At 39.0% G+C, this 22,882-nt stretch overlaps 1 protein-coding gene across 1 annotated transcript in view; it reads right to left on the bottom strand.

Moving 5' to 3' along the window:
- CCDC34 (coiled-coil domain containing 34) overlaps positions 1-22,882 on the bottom strand; it is a 45,255-nt gene that overhangs the window by 19,987 nt on the left and 2,386 nt on the right. Inside the window, exon 2 of the mRNA XM_005690022.3 lies at positions 19,429-19,564. Coding sequence (XP_005690079.2) covers positions 19,429-19,564 — 136 coding nt within the window. The remainder of the gene's footprint in view (positions 1-19,428; positions 19,565-22,882) is intronic.

The raw sequence follows: 22,882 nt of genomic DNA, 5'->3' as shown, positions 1-22,882 counted from the left end.
AAGCTTCTAGATTCTTGATGAAGATAAAGGATAGGAATTAAATAATCCCTAAATTAAACTTTTAATTCAGAGTTATGCCAAAGAAGAAATGTAAAGAACCCATTCAATTTTTTAAAGGGAGTGAAAAAAAAGGATCCAGATTTTCGTTCATTGATTTTATAGCTGTTGGAGTGTAAAACAAAACCACATTCATATCCTAGATTATTTAACTGCCTTGCTGTCACTCGAATCTACACGTTTGGGCATTTCCTCAGGAGAAAGAATGTGGGAAGTATGGCCAAATAAAACTACAAGCTGAATGCCACCACTCCGTCACTCAGCAGTTAAATTACTGCATTAGTTGAGAATGCTGTTCAAACTAGACTCCTAGGACTCTACTACCATAATTACCAGTTATTTTCCTTCTCTCTCCATAGATACCGGCAATTGGATACTTTTACATGTCTTTCACTGGACCTCGCTCCCCATCCCCATGCCCCCCTTTCCCAAGGACCTACCTACCTCAGCAATGGGTGGCAGTGGGAAGGACAATTTTTCAACTCTCAGACAATTCCAGTGTGTTAAATGAAATGAAGATAAAACCTGACACCAAGAATATATCTCACGCATTTTAGAACAACTGGTCTCAGGATACCTGTCTTCCATGATCTCATCCCCAAATCCTTCAGCATAGGTAACAACTGTCCTCACTCATTCAGTCTTCCAACTTTTCAACTCTGTACTCCCCTACCCCCCAAGTAAAATATCCACCTTGGTTTTTAAAGGATTCTTCATTACCTCTGTGGCTGCTATCCCTTGATTATTCACTTATTTATTTTTTTAATGGAGCACCTACTCTAAAGATAGCAGGGATGAAATTCCAGAAGTCTCTGACCTAATCTGATTCTGTATACACAAAAGAATTAAGTGCTGTGTTGTGAGGTACTGTGTAGAATAAGAGCTTAGAAAAGGAAAAGGAAGATGAGAGGAGAGAGTATGGTCCAAAGTAGTAAAAGAAAAAAAAAAAGCACCATGAGAGGAACAATGAGGAAATGGCTTGACTATAAAGGGGAGGAGTGAAGACTAGAAAATCAGAGTGTGGTATTAATCCTAACTAGACAGGAAAAGGTCTTCTGAGACAGGCAGAGTAAAGAAAACACTGGGGAGTAGGAATACTTCGCAAACGGAATGATTCGGAACTCTCCATGATAAAGGCTGAAAACTGCATTTGAAGGGATCAGACCTATTCTGAGGGAGACAGACTAGGAGGTTGCCACAGTATGTGAGTCAGAAGGAGATATATACGAGTCTGGACTTGGGTCAGGAAATAAGGGAGGGATATACTTCTATGTGTATGATAAGCCAGATATAGATTTGACAACCACATTTTCCAAAAAAGTCTTAAATTTTATCATCAAGAAAAGTAATGATTTAAGTATACAACTAAAAACAGGGTTGATTACTTTTACGAACCTTTTCAGATTCTTCATATAATTAAGCTCAAAAGTAAGGGAAAAAAATCAGACTTTGTATTCTGATTTTACGGTTCACAAATTCTAATGTTGATGTAAGAATTAAAGATGAAGGAAGGGTCAAAAGTATCTAGAAAATGCTGCCATTGACCCAAACAGTGCTCTAATCTCAGAGTATCTGTGCAAGCAATTTGCCACCTCAGAATACACATCACATTCTGAGAAACAACCCTCCTTCCAAGGCTGGCCCCTCTCAGAATTTCCCACCCTAAAGGCCTCCATCTGTTTACCACCAAAGCAAGTTTCTACCAGACACTGCTGGAGCCTTCTCTCATAAGGCCCTATGTCGTCTTCTGGTACACCACTGAATTTCAACAGAATTATACATCTTCCCACAGAGTAAACACTTGATTACAGGAAACCAAAATCCAAAGAGGATCCTAAACATGGACTTTTTATTTTAATAACTTTTGCCGACTAAGGTAACAATCAGAAAGACTGAGTTTCTGAGTCTCACCAACTCTATATCCTGCTCTTTTCCTTCATTAAGCACTGATGAATACAAAGGGCAAAAGCAGGATGACGGGAAAAAAACAAACAAACCTGGATTATTCACAAATTAGATAACTTTTATAGTTTAGAATAGACTGTACTAAAATGTTAAAGCAAATGTTAAAAACAAAAATTATCCAAAGGCCATAAAGAATTTCGGTCAGTCTGCTAAATATTTTTTTTAATAATAAAAATTTAAATAAAATTTATATACCCTACAAAAATATACTAGTTTTTCACAATACTAATGTGAAATATTTACTATTTTTATCACTTCAACAGTTACAAATATAAATACTATAAACATAATTTTGATGCGTTAATCTTACAGGGACATGAAAAACAAAAAAAAATGCTGCTAAAATCAAATTTATGAAAGGTGATGAACTTTTTAATGATTTAACTACCTTTAAATTTTAAGATTTCAAGGAAGAATATATGAAAGCCAGTGTACACTTAAAATTAAATACTGAGTCTGACCTATTTATTTCTAAAATGCACCTCGGTACTGTGGAAAAAATATTTATTAAGTTGGAAGTCAAAAGAACCAGGATCCAGTCCCAGCTTCGTCACTAACTAAAGCATTGGCAAAGCTGCTCTCTGGCCTTCATCTTTTATTAGGGATCTGAGATGAACTGTTCCTTGTGGTTAAAAATCTGAGATTTTAATGATATGATTTATAAATAAATCAGAGAATACAGTAAATAAGAACAGAAAAGTAAGGGAAGCATGACTTAGAAAATTAAAACAAAAGGAAAGGCATAAAAAAAATGTGACTACCACAATAGATCAAAATAAGTTTATACCAAAGTAAGTAATTTATCTGTATGTTATGATGTCTCTGGGATGACTGATACAGTTAAGATTCATGCTAACATACTTTAACTGCTTCAGAATTACAACTAACTTTTACAAAGTGATTTCTATATATTAGGCCACATCCTGCTGTTCACTTAGTTCCTAAAACACTATGAGGTAAATGTCACTCTCCCCTTTCACTGATAATCCAGCAGAGAGAGGCTAAATATCCAAGATCTTAGTTTTGAATCCAGGATGTACGACTCAAGAATTTATGCTTTTAACCACTCTAATATTGTCTAACACCTGGCTTATAGATGAAGAGACTGGGGCTCAGAGAAGTAACTTTTCCAAGGTCACAGATTTAGAACAGCAAGACTAGAATTTCAGCCTAGTTCCATGTTACTCCAAAGCTCAGAGTTTCTTATAATTTCTGTAATTTAATTACATTCATTTATGGTATGCTGACTCTAAAAATGGTTTGAAGTGACCCTCCTTTTCTTAGGATAACAAGTGACTTCTAGTGAGGCTGGAGATAAAGCTAAATGACATAAACTGGGCTCCACAATACCACTGATTCACTAGATCAGTGTTTTGCAAAACTGATTCTACAATTAATGCATGGGTTATGACTAGCTTTAAAAAAAATTAGAATATTTCCAAGTTCTCCACAAAGTTAAGATATTTCAGGTATATACATAAGTGTGTATATATGTATGCATTTGTGTGAAATGAAGAAAAGCAGATTTCTCAGTGTGAACAATTATTTAGAAAGGTACAAAATTAATAATTCCAGTAGTCATGTATAGATGTGAGAGTTGGACCGTAAAGAAGGCTGAGTGCCAAAGAACTGATGCTTTTGAACTGTGGTGCTGGAGAAGGCTTTGAGAGTCCCTCGGACAGCAAGGAGATCAAACTAGTCAATTCCAAAGGAAATCAAGTCTTAAATATTCACTGGAAGGAGTGATGCTGAAGCTGAAACTCCAATACTTTGGCCACCTGATGCGAAGGGCCAATTCATTGGAAAAGACCCTGATGCTGGGAGAAACTGAGGGCAAGAGAGAAGGCAGCAACAGAGGATGAGATGGTTGGATGGCACCACTGACTCAATGGACATGAGTTTGAGCAAACTCAGGGAGAGTGAGGACAGAAGAAGCCCAGCGTGCTGCAGTTCATGGGGACACAAAGAGTAGGACTTAGCAACTGAACAACAACAAACTAAACAATGGAATCAGTAACGTTAAAACTTAAGATTGAAGGAAGAAAATTAAGCGTCTGGGGCCTTAACAAATGAATTCTGAAAATAAATGAAAAAGCCTTAAGAATGCTATGACTGAAGAGAGTGGGCAAGACGATGGAGTAGAAAGGCCCTGGGCTCACCTTTTCTCATGAAGTGAACTGAAGTGAAGTGAAGTCGCTCAGTCGTGTCCGACTCTCTGCCACCCATGGACTGTAGCCCACCAGGCTCCTCCGTCCATGGGATTCTCCAGGCAAGAATACTGGAGTGGTTTGCCATTTCCTTCTCCAGGGGATCTTCCCGACCCAGGGATCGAACTCAGGTCTCCCACATTGCAGGCAAATGCTTTTACCTCTGCACCACCAGTACACCCAAAACCACAACTCTCTACAGAACAACTGCAGATGAAAAAGGCTGGAACCTAAAGACACAAAGAAGGAACCATAATCAGACAGGTAGGAGGGACAGACTCATATTGCCCCTGAGGATGGGCAACCCACAAAGTAGAGAATAAGTATACTGCAGGGGCTCTCTCACAGGAATGAGAGATCTGAGCCCCATGTAAGCCTCGCAGTCCAGCACTAGGAAGACAAGTGCCGAGAGCATTTGGCTTTCAAGGTCAGTGGGCTTACTTGCAGAAGCCCCACAGAACTGGTGGAAAAGAGATTTCATTTTTAAAGGGCACATACAAAATATCATGTACAATGGAACCCAGGGCAAAAGCAGTAATCTGAAATTAGCTTGGGCCAGACCTACCTACTGGTCTTGGAGAGTCCTCTAGGCAGGCATGAGGTGGCTGTGACTCACCCTAAGGACATGGACACTGGTGACAGGCATAGCTGGGGCATTCAGCTGCATGAGCTGATGGTGGCTGCCACGTTGGCTCACTATCGCCAAGACCTGGACCCACCCAACAGTTTGTAGGATGCCTTAGGCCAAACAACTAACTGAACAGAGACACAGCCTCATACACAAACAGGCTGCTTAAAGACTTCCTGAGCTCACAGTCACCACCAGACAAGGCCCTAAACACAGATTTCCTCACCAGGGTGCCAAGAGCTGGGTCTGGGCCCTTTGCACTGAGAAGCTCACACAAGCCTCTTGACCACCAGGAGGGCAGACACCAGAAGCAAAAAACTATAATACCACAGCTTGCACACTGAGTCCCAGCAACAGCAGGTCAGACCCTACCCTGGGACCAGCTGGGCACTGGAACTGCCCACGAGCAGGCCAACAACCTTTGGGACACCCAGGCCCCATATCCAACTGTGTCAGGAACCAGCCTCCAACAACAATCATCTAAAATGAGCTCTGGGATCCCTGGGCCCTGGACCGAGCTCTAGGACACAGCTCTGCCTGCCAGTGGTCCTGTACTAACCCCAGGATCTGGCCTCACCTGCCAATAGGTGGGCAAGAGCCCCAGAGTCTGCAGGATACTATCTCTACCCAACAGTGAGCCAGCACTACCCCCAGCACTCCCTAGGGTTCTGCAACAGCTGCCTCATGACCAGCTGACACTAACGAGTAGCCAGCAGCATTCACACAAGGTAGTGCCTGGCAACCAACTAGACTAGCAGCCAACCAGGCCTATCAGACCACTCACAGTCAGCCTGCCACAACAGAAGGGCCTATGCAGGTATATGGCTTAGGTAACAAGAGGAGAGGGCACTGCTGGAACATGAAAGGCCACTACTCCAAAGTCCAGAAAGGTAACAAAGCTGCCACATACACAAAAATACAAATACCAACATAGACAAAATGAGACACCACAGGAATATGTTCCAGATGAAGGAAAAAGATAAAACCCCCAAAGAAGAACTAAGTGAAGAGGAGACCAGCAATCTACCTGAGAAAAAGTTCACAGTAGGATAGTAAAGATGAGGGAAAGAATTGGGAAGAAAATGGATGCACAGAGGGAGAGAGAAGTCAGAATTCTTTTAACAAAGAGAAAATATAAAGAACAGCTGAACAGAGATGAAGAATATAATAATTGAAATAAAAAAATACACTAGAAGGAATCAACAGTACTCTAAATGATATGGAAAAATGAATTCGTGAGCTGGAAGACTGAGTAGCGAAAATCACTGCCACTAAACAGACATCTGGGACAACAGCAAGCATACAACTACTCATATTATAGGGGTCACTGGAGGATAAGATAGAAAGGGCCAGAGAAAATATTTGAAGATGTAATAGCTGAAAACTTCCCTAACCTCAGAAAGAAAGATGTCACGCAAGCCCAGAAAATGGAGTTGTCCCACAGGATAAACCTAGAGGAACACACCAAAACACATTGTAATCAAAACACCAAATATTAAAGACAGAATATTAAAAGTAGCAAATAACATACAAAGGAACTCCTATAAGGCTATCAGCTGTGTTTTCAGCAGAAATTCTGCAGGCCAGAAGGGAGTGTCATGATATATTTAAAGTAATGAAAGGGAAAAACCTACAATCAAGAATGCTATACCCAGCAAAGCTCTCATTCAGATTAGATGGCAAAATCAAAAGCTTTTCAGTCCAGCTAAAGTTAAGAGAATTCAGCACTACCAAACCAGCATTACAACAAATGTTAAAGAAACTCCTCCAGGCAAAAAAGAAAAGACCACTACTAGAATCAAGAAAATTACAAAATGAAAAGCCTCATCGGTAGAGACAAACATACAGTAAAGATAAGAATCCATTCACAAAGTTAGTAGTGAGGTTACAAGACAGGAGTAATAAAGTCATCTGTATCCACAATAAGCAGTTAAGGGATACAAAAAACAATTAGATGTAAAATATTACATCAACAGCCGTAATCATGAGGGAAGAGTATAAATGCAGGGTTTTTTAAATGCATATGAAATTAAGAATCCAGTAACTTAAAAAAGACTGCTATATAAAAACTTCATGGTAACTGCAAACCAAAAATGCATAATAGATATACACGCAAGAAATAAGATGGAATTTCAAAGAAAACACTAAAAACAGTCATCAAATCACAAGAAAAGGGAGGAAAAGACCTACAAAAATAAAAACAATTAACAAAATGGCAATAAAAACATATATATCAATAGTTACCTTAAATGTAAGTAGATAAAATGCTTCAACCAAAAGACACACAGTGGCTCAATGGATACAAAAACAAGAAGCATACGTATGATGCCTACAAAATACTCATTTCAGAATCAGAGACGCACACAGACTGAAAGTGAGGGAATGGAAAAACATATTCCATGCAAATGGACATCAAAAGAGAGCCAGAGTAGCAATACTCATATCAGACAAAACAGGCTTTAAAATTAAAGACTCAAAGAAGGATACTACAAAAGACAAAGAAGGATACTACATCAATCCCAGAAGTAAGATATAACAATGGAAAATACATATGCACCCAAAATAGGTGCACCTTAACATATAAGGCAACTGTTAATAGCTACAAAAGGAGAAGTCAACAGTAACACAATAATAGTGGGGACTTTGAAACTCCACCTCTATCACTGAACAGATCATCCAGACAGAAAATCAATAAGGATACACAGACAATTAAAGATATATTAGACCAGACAGCCTTAATTGATATTTATAAAACATTCCTATGAGAGCATCAGGCTACACATTCTTCTCAAGAGCACATGGAATATTCTCCAGGGTAGATCACATGCTAGTCCAAACAGCAAACCTCAGTAAGTTTAAGAGAACTGAAATCATATCAAGCATTTTTTCTAACCACAACACTAAGAGATTAGAAATCAACTATAAGAAAGAAACTAAAAAAACACAAATATGTGAAGCCTAACAACATGTTACTAAACAACTAATGAATCACTGAATAAATAAAAGAGGAAATTTGGGGGGGAAAAAAAAAACCTAGAGACAAACAAAAACAAACATATGATGATCCAAAACCTCTGACGCTTTGTGCCGTAACAAAAGCAGTTGTAAGAGCAAAGTTCACAGCAATACAACTGTACCTTAGGAAACAAGAAAAATCTCAGACAACCTAACCTTACACCTAAAGCAACTGGAGAAAGAACAACAAACAAAACACAAAGGAAAGAAAGTCAACAGATCAGAATAGAAATAAATGAAATAAACATGAAGAAATCAATTTAAAAAAAGATCAATGAAACTAAAAGTTGGTTCTTTGAAAAGATAAAATTGATTTAGCCAGACTCATCAAGAAAAATGAGAGGGATTTCCCTGGTGGTCCAGCAGCAAAGACTCCGCACTCGCCCAACAGGCAGACTTGCTGGGGGAACTAGATTCCACACGCTGAGTTTGTATGCCACAACTAAAGAGTCTGCATAGCACAACTAAAGATCCTGTATACTGAAATAAAGACCTGGCATGCTGAACTGAACTGATGCTGAAATAGATAAATATTTTTTAAGAAGGAAAAAGGAAAAAAAGAGGGCTGAAGTCAATAAAATTAGAAAAGAAAAAGAAGTCACAACTGACAATACAGAAATACAAAGGATCACAAGAGACTACTATAAGCAACTGTATGTCAATAAAATGGACAACCTAGAAGAAACGGACAAATTCTTAGGTACAATCTTGCAAGACTAAACCAGAAGAAATAAAAAACATGAACAGATCAATCACAAGTACTGAAATTGAAACCATGATTTAAAAACTCCCAACAAACAAAAGCCTAGACAAGATGAATTCACAGGTGAATTCTTTAGTATTAAACATTTGCGGTTGTTTAGTCACTAAGTCATGTCCACCTCTTTTGTGACCACATGGACTGTAGTCCACCAGGCTCCTCTATCCATGGGATTTCTCAGGCAAGAAAATACTGGAGTGGGTTGCCATTTCCTTCTCCAGAGGGTCTTCCCAACACAGGGGTCAAATCCAAGTCTCCTGCATTGGCAGGCGGATTCTTTACCACTGAGCAAACATGTAAAAAAAGAGTTAAACTGATCCTTCTCAAACTATTCCAAAAAAACTGAAGGGGAAGGAACCCTCCCAAACTCATTCTATGAGGCCACCGAATAACAAACCTAGACAAAGATACCACCAAAAAATAAATTACAGGCCAATATCATTGATGAACATAAGTGCAAAATCCTCATCAAAATATAAGCAAACCAAATCCAGCAATACATTAAAAGGATCATGCACCATGATCAAGTGAGATTATCCCAGAGATGCAAGAATTTTTCAATAACTGCAAATAGAGTGATACACTACATTAAATTGAAAACTAACAACCATATTATCATCTTAATGCTGCTGCTGCTGCTGCTAAGTCACTTCAGTCATGTCCAACTCTGTGCGACCCCACAGACGGCAGCCCACCAGGCTCCCCCGTCCCTGGGATTCTCCAGGCAAGAACCCTGGAGTGGGTTGCCATTTCCTTCTCCAATGCATGAAAGTAAAAAGTGAAAGTGAAGTCACTCAGTCCTGTCTGACTCTGTGCAACCCCATAGACGGCAGCACACCAGGCTCCTCTGTCCGTGGGATTTTCCAGGCAAGAGTACTGGAGTAGGTGCTTCTTAATAGATGCAGAAAAATAATTTGATAAAATTCAACATTCATTTATGATTAAAAAAAAAAAAAAACCTCTAGAAAATGTGCTTAGAGGGAACCTACCTCAACATACTAAAGGTCATATATGATAAATCCACAACTAACATCATACCCAACGGTGAAAAGCTGAAAGCATTTCCTCTAAGATTAGGAACAAGATAAGAATGACCACTCTCATCACTTTTATTCAACAGAGTTTTGGAAGTCCTAGCCATAGTAATCAGAGAAGAAAAACAAACGAATCCCAACTGGAAAAGAAGCAGTAAAGCTGTCACTGCAGACAACACAAGACTACACGGAGAAAACTCTAAAGGTGCTACCTGAAAACTACTTAGAGCTCAGCAAGAAATTCAGCAAATTTGCAGGATACAAAATTAATACACAGAAATCACTTGAATTTCTATGCACTAATGATGAACTATCAGAAAGAAAAATTCAGGAAGCAGTCCCATTTACTGTTCCATCAAAAAGAAATAAAATACCTAGGAGTAAATTTTCCTAAGGAGCCAAAAGACCTTTGCTCTGAAAACTGTAAGAACCTGGTGAAAGAAATTGAAGATGACACAGAGAGGGGAAGATACAGCAAAAGTATGTTGTTGGATTGGAAGAATCCAAGAATCCAAATGTTGGATTGGAAGAATTGACCAAATGTTATACTATCCAAAGCAATCCACAGATTCAATTCAATCCCTATCAAATTATCAATGATGCTATTTACAGAACCACATCAAATAATTTTTAAAATTGTATGGAAATACAAAAGACCCCAAAGAGTCAATGAAATCTTGATAAAAAAAAAATGCAGCTAGAGCAATCAGGCTCCTTGACTTCAGACTATACCACAAAGTCACAGTAATAAAAGCAGTATATTACTGGAACAAAAACAGAACTACAGATCAATGGAACAGGACAGAAATCCCACTCACCTATGGTCAATTAATCTATGACAAAGAAAGTCTTTAATATATAATGGAGAAAAAGTCTATTTAGTAAGTGGTGGCAGGAAAACTTGACAGCTACATGTAAAAGAATGAAATTACAACAGTCTCTAACACCATATACAAAAATAAACTCAAAATGGATTAAAGACCTAAATATAAGACTGGATACTATAAAACTCTTAGAGGAAAAGAAAGGCAGAACACTCACTGACATAAACTGCAGCAAGATTTTTTTCAATCCACCTCCTAGAATAATGAAAATAAAAAGAAAGAAAAAGCACATAAACTTAAAAGCTTTTGCACAGCAAAGGTAATCATGAACAACAAAAAACCACACAGAATGAGAGAAAATATTTGCAAGCAAATTGACCATCAAGGGATTAATTGCCAAAATATATAAACAGCTCATCTAGCTCAATAACAAAAACTAAATAAATAAACCAATCAAAAAAATGAGTGGAAGATCTCAATAGACATTTCTCCAAAAAAGACATACAGAAGGCCAAAAAAGCACATGAAAAGATATTCAGCATTACTAATTATTAGAGAAATGCAAAATCAGAGCTACAATGAGGTATCACCTAATACCAGTCGGAATGGCCATCAGCAACAGGCTGATGCATTATCAATAAATGCTGGAGAGGGTGTGGAGAAAAGGAAACCCTCCTACCCTGTTGGTGGAAATGTAAACTGTATGGAGGTTTCTTAAAAAAACACAAACAGCATGGAGTTTTCTTAAAAAATAAAAATATAAGCATGTGACCTACCAATCCCATTGTCAGGCATATAATCAGGGAAAACCATAATTTACAAAGATACTTGCACCCCAGTGTTCACTGCAGCACTATTTACAATAGGCAAGACACGGAAGCAACCTAAATGCCCACTGACAAATGCTGCTGCTGCTGGTGCTAAGTCACTTCAGTTGCGTCTCACTCTGTGCGACCCCATAGATAGCATCCCACCAGGATCCCCCATCCCTGGGATTCTCCAGGCAAGAACACTGGAATGGGTTGCCATTTCCTTCTCCAATGCATGAAAGTGAAACGTGAAAGTGAAGTCGCTCAGTCATGTCCGACTCTTAGCGACCCCATGGACTGCAGCCTACCAGGCTCCTCCGTCCATGGGATTTTCCAGGCAAGAGTACGGGAGTAGGGTGCCATTGCCTTCTCCGCCACTGACAAATGAATGGATAAAAAAAGAAGTAGTACATATACACAATGGGATATTACTCAGCTACATAAAAGAATGAAATAACGCCATTTGAAGCAACATGGATGAACCTAGAGATTATAATTCCAAGCGAAGCAAGTTAGACTGAGAAAGACAAATATATGATATCACTTATATGTGGAATCTAATAAAAAAGATGATACAAATGAACTTATTTACAAAACAGAAACAGATTCACAGTCTTTTGAAAACAAACTTATGGTTACCAAAAGGGAAAGAATAGGGGGAGGGATAAATTAGGAGACTGGGGTTAACAGTCTCCTAATTAATATATACACTAGAATATTCAAAATAGCTATCAACAAGCACCTACTGTATAGCACAGGGAAATTTACCCAAAACTGTGTAATAATTTATATGGGAAAGAATCGGAAAGAGAATGGATATATAGTATAACTAAACCACTTTGCTGTACACTCGAAATTAACACAACATTGTAAATCAACGATACCCCATAAAAAATAGATTAAATTAAAAATTAAGGATCATACATCATAATCAAGTAATACTTTTCCCAGCTATCCAAGGACTTTTTAATATCCACAAATCAATTTGATACACCCCACTAACAAATTAAATGATAAAAGCTTTATGATCATCTCAGTAGAAGAAGAAAAAGCTTCCAATTAAATAAAACATCCTCTTATAAGACAAAAAAAAAAAAACCTCTAGAAACTGGGCATGGAGGGAACATACCTTCAACATAATAAAGGCCGTGCATGATAAACCCTTTCATCAAGAGCCTCTTGATGAAAGTGAAAGGGGAGTGTGGAAAAGTTGGCTTAAAACTCAACATTCAAAAAATGAAGATGGCAGCATCTGCGCCCATCACTTCATGGCAAATAGATGGGCAAACAATGGAAACAGTGACAAACTTTATTTGGGGGGGCTTCAAAATCACTGCAGATGGTGACTGCACCTATGAAATTAAAAGACGCTTGCTCCCTGGAAGAAGAGCTATGACCAACCTAGATAGCATATTAAAAAGCAGAGACATTACTTTGCCAACAAAGGTCCATCTAGTCAAAGCTACGGTTTTTCCAGTAGTCATGTATAGATGTGATAGTTGGACCATAAAGAAAGCTGAATGCCAAAGAATTGATGCTTTTGAATTGTGGTGTTGGCGAAGACTCTTGAGAGTCCTTGGACTGCAAGGAGATCCAACCAGTCCATCCTAAAGGAAAATCAGTCCTGAATATTCACTGGAAGGGCTGATGCTAAAGCTGAAACTCCAATACTTTGGCTACCTGATGCAAAGAACCAACTCATTGGAAAAGACCCTGATGCTGAGAAAGAATGAAGGCGAGAGAAGGGGATGCCAGAGGATGAGATGGTTGGATGGCATCACCGACTCAATGGACATGAGTTTGAGCAAGCTCTGGGAGTTGGTGATGGACAGGGAAGCCTGGTGTGCTGCAGTCCATGGGGTCACACAGAGTCAGACACAACTGAGTGACAGAACTGAACTCAATGACAAACCCACAGTTAACATCATACAAAATGGTAAAGATCAGGAAGAAAACAAGGATGTCCATTCTCGCCACTTTCATTCAACACAGTTTGGAAGTCCTCGACACAGTAATCAGACAAGAAAATGAAAGAGAAAAAAGGGGAAAGGAAACATTTGAATTGGAAAGGAAGACATAAACTGTCACTGCAAATGACAAGATACCATACATAGAAAACCCTCAAGATGCTATTATACCAGAAAACTACTAGAGCTCAATGAATTCAGTAAACTTGCAGACACAAAATTATTATACAAAAATCTGTCGCATGTCTATCCACAAACAAGGAATTAACAGAGAAAGTGGAATTAAGGAAACAATCTCACTTTCCATCTCATCAGAAAGAATAAAATACCTAGGAATAAGCCTACCTAAGGAGGCAAAAGACCTGTATTCTGAAAAGCATAAGACACTGATGAAAGATACTAAAATGACACAAACATATTGAAAGATATACTGTGTTCTTTGATTGCAAGAATCAATATTGTTAAAATCACCATATTACCTTAGGGAATCTAGAGATTCAATGCAATCCCTATCAAATTACCAATGGCATTTTTCAAAGAACAACAACAAAATTAAATTTATATGAAAGCACAAAAGGCCCTGAATAGCCAAAACAACCTTGAGAAAAAAGAACAGAGCTCAAGGAATATGCTCCCTGATTTCTGACTATCCTACAAAGCCACAGTAATCAGAAACAATACTGCACTGGGATCAGAACAGAATAGAGCTGAGGAATAAACCAAGATACCTAGGGTCAATTAATTGATGACAGAAGAGGGAAGACTATACAATGAAGACATTTCTTCAAGAAGTGGTACTGGGAAAACTGGATACTATCTGTAGATAAATAAAACTAGACCATTCTCTGACACTATATACAAAAATTAACTCAAAATGGATTAAAGACCTAAATGTAAAGAAAGATACTATAAAAACTCTTAAAGGAAAATGTAGGTAGAATACTCTTTGATATAAATTGCAGCAATATATTTTTAGATCCATCTTTTACAGTAATGGAAATACTAACCAAAATGTAGTAATAAGCAAAAGCAATTGTTTAAACTTAAAACCTTTTGTACATCAAAGGAAATCATAAACAAAATGAAAGGACAACCCACAGAATGAGAGAAAATATTTGCACCTGATACAACCAATGAGGAATTCATTTCAAAAAAATATAAAAAGCTCATACAGCTTAATATAAACCCAAAGAAACAGCCAAATCAAAAAATGGGCAGAAAATCTAAACAGACATTCTCCAAAGATATAAAGATGGCCAGCAGGTATATGAAAAGATGTTCAACATCATTAATTATAGAAAAATGAAAATCAAAACTACAATAAGGTATAACCTCACACTGATCAGAATGGCCATCATTAAAAAGTCTACAAATAAACGCTAGAGAAGATGTGGAGAGAAAGGAACCCTTCTACACTGTTGGGGAGAATAGAATTGGTGTTCCCACTATGGAGAACAATATGGAGTTCCTTAATTAAAAATCGAGTTGCCAGCAATTCTGCTCCTGAGTACATATCCAGAACACATGAAAACTCAAATTTGAAAAGATAATGCATCCCAGTGTTCACAGCAGCACTATTTACAACAGCCAAGATGTGGAAGCAACCTAAATTGTTCATCAACAGATGAGTGGAAAAAGAAGATGTGGTGTGTCTGCGTGTATACACACACCAAAGGGATATCACTCAGCCATAAAAATAAATAAAATAATGTCATTTGTAGCAACATGAATGGACCTAGAGATTATCACACTAAGTGAATACAGACAGACTGAGAAAGACAAATATCATATGATACCACTTATATGCAGAATCTTGAAAAATGATACAAATGAATGTACTGGTTTGGTTAAAAGGTTTATTCAGGTTTTCCATAAAATGTTATGGAAAAATCCAAATGAAATTTTTTGGCCAGCACAATATTTACAAAACAGAAATACACAGAAAACAAATCTATAGGTACCAAAGGGAAAAGCAGGGGGAGAGAAAGATGTGAAGTTTAATATTAATAGGTACATACTACTATATATAAAATACATAAACAGCAAGGATTTACTATATAACAGAGGCAATTATAGGCAATATCTTATAATAACCTAAAGGCAAAATGGTTGTCTGAGGAAGCCTTACAAATAGCTGAGAAAAGAAGAGAAGCTAAACGCAAAGGAGAAGGGAAAGATACACACATTTGAATGCAGAGTTCCAAAGAAAAGCAAGGAGAGATAAATAAGAAAGCCTTCCTCAGTGATCAATGCAAAGAAATAGAGGAAAACAACAGAATGGGAAAGACTGGAGAACTCTTCAAGAAAACTAGAGACACCAAGGGAACATTTCCTGCAAAGATGGGCACAATGAAGGACAGAAATGGTATGGACCTAACAGAAGCAGAAGATATTAAGAGGAAGTGGCAAGAATACACAGGAGAACTATACACAAAAGACCTTCATAACCACAATGGTATCACTCATCTAGAGCCAGACATCCTGGAATGCAAAGTCAAGTGGGCCTTAGGAAAGCATCACTATGAACAAAGCTAGTGGAGGTGATGGAATTCCAGTTGAGCTATTTCAAATCCTAACAGATGATGCTGTGAAAGTGCTGCACTCAATATGCCAGCAACTTTGGAAAACTCAGCAGTGGCCACAGGACTGGAAAAGGTCAGTTTCCATTCCAATCCCAAAGAAAGGCAGTGCCAAAGAATGTTCAAACTACCGCACAAATGCACTCATCTCACACGCTAGTAAAGTAATGCTCAAAATTCTCCAAGACAGGCTTCAACTGTTTGTGAACAGTGAACTTCCAGATGTTCAAACTGGATTTAGAAAAGGCAGAGGAACCAGAGATCAAATTGCCAGCATGTGTTGGATCATTGAAAAAGCAAGAGAGTTGCAGAAAAACATCTATTTCTGCTTTACTGACTACACCAGTCTTTGTGTGGAATACAACAAACTGTGGAAAATTCTGAAGGAGATGGGAATACCAGACCACCTGACCTGCCTCTTATCTGTATGCAGGTCAAAAAGCACAGGTAGAACGTGCACCAACAGACTGGTTCCAAGTCGGGAAAGGAGCACGTCAAGGCTGTGTATTGTCACCCTGCTTATTTAACTTATATGCAGAGTACATGATGAGAAACGCTGGGCTGGAGGAAGCACAAGCTGGAATCAAGATTGCCGGGAGAAATATCAATAACCTCAGATATGCAGATGACACCACCCTTATGGCAGAAAGTGAAGAGGAACTAAAAAGCCTCTTGATGAAAGTGAAAGAGGAGAGTGAAAAAGTTGGCTTAAAGCTCAACATTCAGAAAACTAAGATCATGGCATCTGGTCCCATCACTTCATGGCAAATAGATGGGGAAGCAATGGTAACAGTGACAAACTTTAGTTTACTGGACTCCAAAATCACTGCAGATGGTGACTGCAGCCATGAAATTAAAAGATGCTTGCTCCCTGGAAGAAAAGCTATGACCGACCTAGACAGCATATTAAAAAGCAGAGACATTATTTGCCAACAAAGGTCCATCTAGTCAAAGCTATGGTTTTTCCAGTAGTCATGTATGGATGTGAGAGTTGGACTGTAAAGAAAGCCGAGAGCTGAAGAATTGATGCTTTTGAACTGTGATGTTGGAGAAGACTCTTGAGAGTCCCTCGGACTATAGGAGATCCAACCAGTCCATCCTAAAGGAAATCAGTCCTGAAGATTCATTGGAAGGGCTGATGTTGAAGCTGAAACTCCAATACTCTGGCTATCTGATGCAAAGAACTAACTCATTGGAAAAGACCCTGATGCTGGGAAAGAATGAAGGTGCGGGGAGAAGGGGATGCCAGAGGATGAGATGGTTGGATGGCATCACTGACTCAATGGACATGAGTTTGAGTAATCTCCGGGAGCTGGTGATAAGACAGGGAAGCCTGGTGTGCTGCAGTCCATGGGGTCACACAGAGTTGGACCTGACTGAGCAACTGAACCGAAGTGAAAACAGAAAAGAATCTAAAAATGTATATGTACAAATGTGTGTGTGTGTGTGTGAGAGAGAGAGAGAGAGAGAGAGAGAGAGAGTTGGTGATGAATCTAAAAATGTATATGTACAAATGTGTGTGTGTGTGTGTGTGTGTGTGTGTGTGTGTGGAGAGAGAGAGAGAGAGAGAGGAGAGAGAGAGAGAGAGAGAGAGAGAGAGAGAGAGTTGGTGATGGACAGGGAAGCCCGGTGAGCTGCAGTATATGGGGTCACACACACAGTCGGACACGCCTGAGCAATTGAACCGAAGTGAAAACAGAAAAAAACTTAAAAATGTGTGTGTGTGTGTGTGTGTGTGTGTGTGTGTCACTCCAGTATTCTTGCCTGAAAAATCCCGTGGACAGAGGAGCCTGGCCTGTTACAGCTCATGGGGTCACAAAGAGTCAAATACCACTGAGCAACCGAGCACACACGCAGGCATATATGTATGAACTGAATCAGCTTGTTATATGTCTGAAACTAACACAACATTGTAAATGAACTATATTTCATGGAAAAAAGACTGTGACTAGCAATGATATCAATAACAATACCAATAAAATCACTAGCTATCCTCACACTGTCTCATTTATTCCTCTAAAACACTGTGACCGGGTAGTATTATTTTATCCTTACTGTAGAGATGAGGAAATTGAAGTGTAAAAGTTTAAATAAGTCTATCTGACGTGAAACCATACGGTTTTTCTCAAGTCCTAGCCCTTCTAAGTAGAAACAAGTACTACAGTGTACTTTTCCAGGAATAAATTTGTTTTTAGAATACAAAGTATACTTCAACAGGGAAAAAGCTGAATGTATTGGTTTCTACAATTATCTGAATCATGTCAAGAACCTGGCTAGAAAGCCATCACAGAAAAAACAACTAGTTTCAAAACTGAAATGGAAAATTTATTCTGAAAAGATCATGGAGGGCAAAGCTTTAATTCCTAGGATTTCTACAGCAATAGGGATGCTAATAGATTAGTTGTTGTTTTTATCACTGTGCTTTTATTTTGCGATCCCATGGGCTGTAGCCCACCAGGTTCTTTTGTCCATGGGATTTCCGAGGCAATAATACTGGAGTGGGTATTGCCATTTCCTTCTCTAGGGGATCTTCCCAACCTAGGAATCGAACCCATGTCTCCTGCATTGGCAGGTGGATGAGCCACCAGGGAGCCCCTAAGAGATGAGAATAAACTTAAACACACAACAATAGTGAACTGGTTAATTATCTTCTATTATATATATGATACATTTTAAATATATTTTAATAATCAGCCATTTTAAAATGATATAAAAATATTTAATGATATAGAAACATATTAATAATGTAATAGGCAAAAAAAAAAAAACAGGTTACAAAAGAGTGATCATATTTATTAAAAACAAGATATATCCCTCACCACACACATCTACCTGGTTTCCGTGTTTGGATGGAGAGAATTCAGATAACCTAGATACTGAAGGATTTAAAACTACCCAAATCTATCTGGCTGCTAGATTCTAAACAGCAAACAGTAAGAGTTGAAAGAATGACGGATTCATGTGAAAATGTATTTTTTTGAGTTTGGAGAGGGAGAATTCAGAGAGAATTAAAAATACAAAAATGCCCAGAAGTGAGGCAGGGAGGTAAAGCGAAACCAGGAAAACCTGAAAGCCCCTCAGACTCCCTTCTCCCAGCATAAACTCACTCTGGGGCACAAGCTCTGAATCGTATAGGCTAGACTTTCTGCCTCTACTTCAGTTTTTATTTCTCTCCTCTCTTAAAAATTTTACCAAATATATGAGGTTGACTGTACCTTAGTTAAACATACATATGGTGACACTCTGTATGAATATATATTTGCACATATGTTTTTTAAAAATTTACAGAGAAGAAAATCTGGAAGGCTACACGCCATACTATAACAATAGTTTTCAGGGGGCCAGTTTGGAGATTTTAATTTTCCTAATTATGCTTAGCTGTATTTTCCAAATGTTCTTACAATCTGAAACACATATCATTTCTCTAGTAAGCTATAAATACGGATATAGCAAACTGATACCAAAATATGCTAAAACTTTGTTGTAAGGGATAATAACATCCTGATAATAACATTCTGATTTTGACAGCAGCTCAACTTTGTGAGCTTGTGGATTAAGTAGAAAAAAGACTGTCTAGTTTTACCTCTAGAGCCTTCTGTTGCAGACGGTCACGTTCTACTTTTTCTTTGCCAACAAACCACACTTCCCACGGTGTCAGGCTGCTTTCTGGTAAGCGCACCTGCTTCTGTTCTTCTTGGTTATCTTCGGATCCAACCGTGCTATTACAAAAGAGAGGATACTACAGACCTTGCACTCAAAACTCTTTGACTTAGCAGTCAAAATGATTTAGCTGCACAATAAAAGTAGAATTCCATGATACACTGACAATACTGTGATTTTTTTATGTAAATATACACTTAAGAAACTAAGAACAAGAGTCCATTGTTTAAATTAGTTTATCCTTTAGACAGCCTCTGAATTCTCTAATCTAAAATCACACCCCGTCCATTTACCTCAATTACAATAACTTTTTTCTTTCTTGCTTGGACAACTAATTACAACACATGATCCTAACCAAATCCTGGTGCAGACTTTTCCCTTTTCTTCCTTTAAGTGGTTCACAAAGGAAAGAATACATATCTACACAGGGAGGATGGTAATGCCAATGTCTTAACAATTATGGTTTTGATGTGAAGGGTGGACAGAGCTCTTTATACCCTCGATTTTTCTGTAAGTTTGAAGTTATTTTGAAATAAAAAGGCACACAAAGTATATGGCCTTGTGTTCTTTAATGGTTTGGTGGACTCCATTTTGCCAGTTCTCAGACAAAGTGGCTATGATTTTCCCAGAGTTGTCAGTCTGCCTCTTCTGGGTACATCAAGCTCAACAGAAAAGGGAAAGGGAAGTACTCGTGAGTGCATACATACATAAAGAACACAGGCCTTGGCCAGGTACAAGACCCCCATAGTAAAAGGTGAACCATTAGTGCCCATGGAAAGAAAGGTTGTTCAGGACAGGAGGCAGCTAGAGAAAGACTAGGTTATTATAGATTCAGCCCCTCTTTGTCTCTTTAACATTCCTGCTTCAGGCAACCAACTGCCTCCCCTATGGCCATGCTCAGTTTTTTCTGCCTTGTAATTTCCATTTACTTGGTGGTGGTGGTGGTTTTTTCCCCTATTTTTGCATTCGTTCATCCAATTATGTAATTTGTGTTCTAGTGGGAAAGGAACACTGTTGGTATGTTGTTTACTTTCTATATATCTTTCCTTCTAAGTCTTGCAAAACACTACCTCATCCTCCCATAGCTTCACTGGTCATGAAGGTGCGGATGAGGCCCACTCCAGGCATTTCAGGCTAGATATTACTCCTGAGCTCCAAACTTTTATTTTCTACCATCAGATAGATGGCTTCACTTAAATATCAAACTCAATCAATCCAAAACAAATCTAGTCACCTACCACTCACTCACTACCCTCCTCCCATAATCCTACCTCAGAGGAGAGTACCCACACTCACCCAGTTAGCCAAGCCAGAAACAAAAGATCTTTGACTCCTGCTCCCCAACCACATTTGGTGCCGCTCACTCCCACACCTACACAGTTCAGTTCAGTCGCTCAGTTGTGTCCTACTCTTTATGACCCCATGTACTGCAGTACGCCAGGCTTCCCTGTCCGTCACCAACACCCAGAGCTTGCTCAAACTCATGTCCATTGAGTCAGTGATGCCATCCAACCATCTCATCCTCTGGCGTCCCCTTCTCCTGCCTTCAATCTTTCCCAGCATCAGGGTCTTTTCCAATGAGTCAGTTCTTTCCATCAGGTGGCCAAAGTACTGGAGCTTCAGCATCAGTCCTACCAATGAATATTCAGGACTGATTTCCTTTAGGATGGACTGGTTGGCTCTCCTTGCAGTCCAAGGGACTCCTTTAAGAGCCTTTTCCAACACCACAGTTCAAAAGCATCAAATCTTCGGCACTCAGCTTTCTTTATAGTCCAACTCTCACATCCATACATGACTACTGGAAAAACCATAGCATTGACTAGACAGACCTTTGTTGGCACTATCTCCGCTTTTTAATATTCTGTTTAGGTTGGTCATAGCTTTTCTTCCAAGGAGCAAACGTCTTTTGATTTCATGGCTGCAGTCACCATCTGCAGTGATTTTCAAGCCCCAAAAAATAAAGCCTGACACTGTTTCCCCATCTATTTCCCATGAAGTGATGGGATGCCATGATCTTAGTTTTCTGCATGTTGAGTTTTAAGCCAGCTTTTTCACTCTCCTCTTTCACTTTCAAGAGGCTCTTTAGTTCTTCTTCACTTTCTGCCATAAGGGTGGTGTCATCTGAGTATCTGAGGTTCTTGATATTTCTTGATATTTCTCCAGGCAATCTTGATTCCAGCTTGTGCTTCTTCCAGCCCAGTGTTTCTCATGATGTACTCTGCATATAAGTTAAATAAGCAGCGTGACAATATACAGCCTTGCCATATTCCTTTCCCTATTTGGAACCAGTATGTTGTTCCATGTCCAGTTCTAACTGTTGCTTCTTGACCTGCATACAGATTTCTCAGGAGGCCCAAATCATCAGGGCCCCAACCAAAGGTAAGAGGTAGAGAGGTGGAATAAGGAAAATTTCTAAACACTTTTCTTTCCTGAAAAGAGGTACTGATTTTCTGAAGCATTTGAGAACAATCACTGCATCTATCTGTTCTCTAGGAAGTGGGAAATAAGCACACTTTCGGCAGACGTTTATTAAACACATCACAGGCATCTGACACCTGCCACCCACAGGCCTGACAACTCTTGCATTTTTTCCAGACCAGGTCCTCCCAATTGCTTTGAATCAGAGGGGATGAACTGCGATAAGGAAGGCAGCTAGAGCCTCGAGGTGTTACCAGCTCATTTAGGTTTGACATAAATACAACTAGCTCCTCCCATGGTAAGCTCCATTTGGTCAGGACTTTGGCTCTTGGAAGCTAAAGCAAGGTCTTAGCAGCAGAGCTGTGGATGGCCTCTGGATAGCCATCATTCCCGGGGCTGCTCAACTGTCTACATAGTGCAGTCCTGATGATTAAGCTCAGGATTTTCCAAAACCTTAAAATTTATTTTAAAAATCACTGGGACCAGGACTTCCCTGATGGTCCAGGGGCTAAAACTGTACTCCCAATGTAGGGGACCCAGGTTCAATCCCCGATCAGGGAACTAGATCCCACATGCTGCAACTAAAATCAAAGATCCTTTGGGCCACAACAAAGACCCAGGGCAGCCAGATAAATAATAAATATCCTCCTAAACACCACTGGGACCAACTCAGTCCTGAAGAATCTGTACAAAGGCCCACATGAAAATGGACTCCTTTGAAACAGTTTCTTGTTGCTACAAACTGTGTGGACAAGTGGCTTGCTTGCTTACTGTTACTGATATCCATTCCTACCAATGTACTTACTATTACTTCTCCTTCTTAAGAGACTCACGGTTATAACTGTGTATGTGAGTCACTTCATATGGCTTCATATTCAATTTACTCACCCCAGGTATGCATGCCCTATAGCTACAGGGGCTAAATGGTTGCCTACACATAAAGCATGGGTTCTCTGGTC

Source organism: Capra hircus, chromosome 15 (genome assembly GCF_001704415.2).
Source record: "Capra hircus breed San Clemente chromosome 15, ASM170441v1, whole genome shotgun sequence".
In the NCBI taxonomy this organism is placed as follows: Eukaryota; Metazoa; Chordata; class Mammalia; order Artiodactyla; family Bovidae; genus Capra; species Capra hircus.
This window is presented reverse-complemented; position numbering and strand designations above follow the sequence as displayed.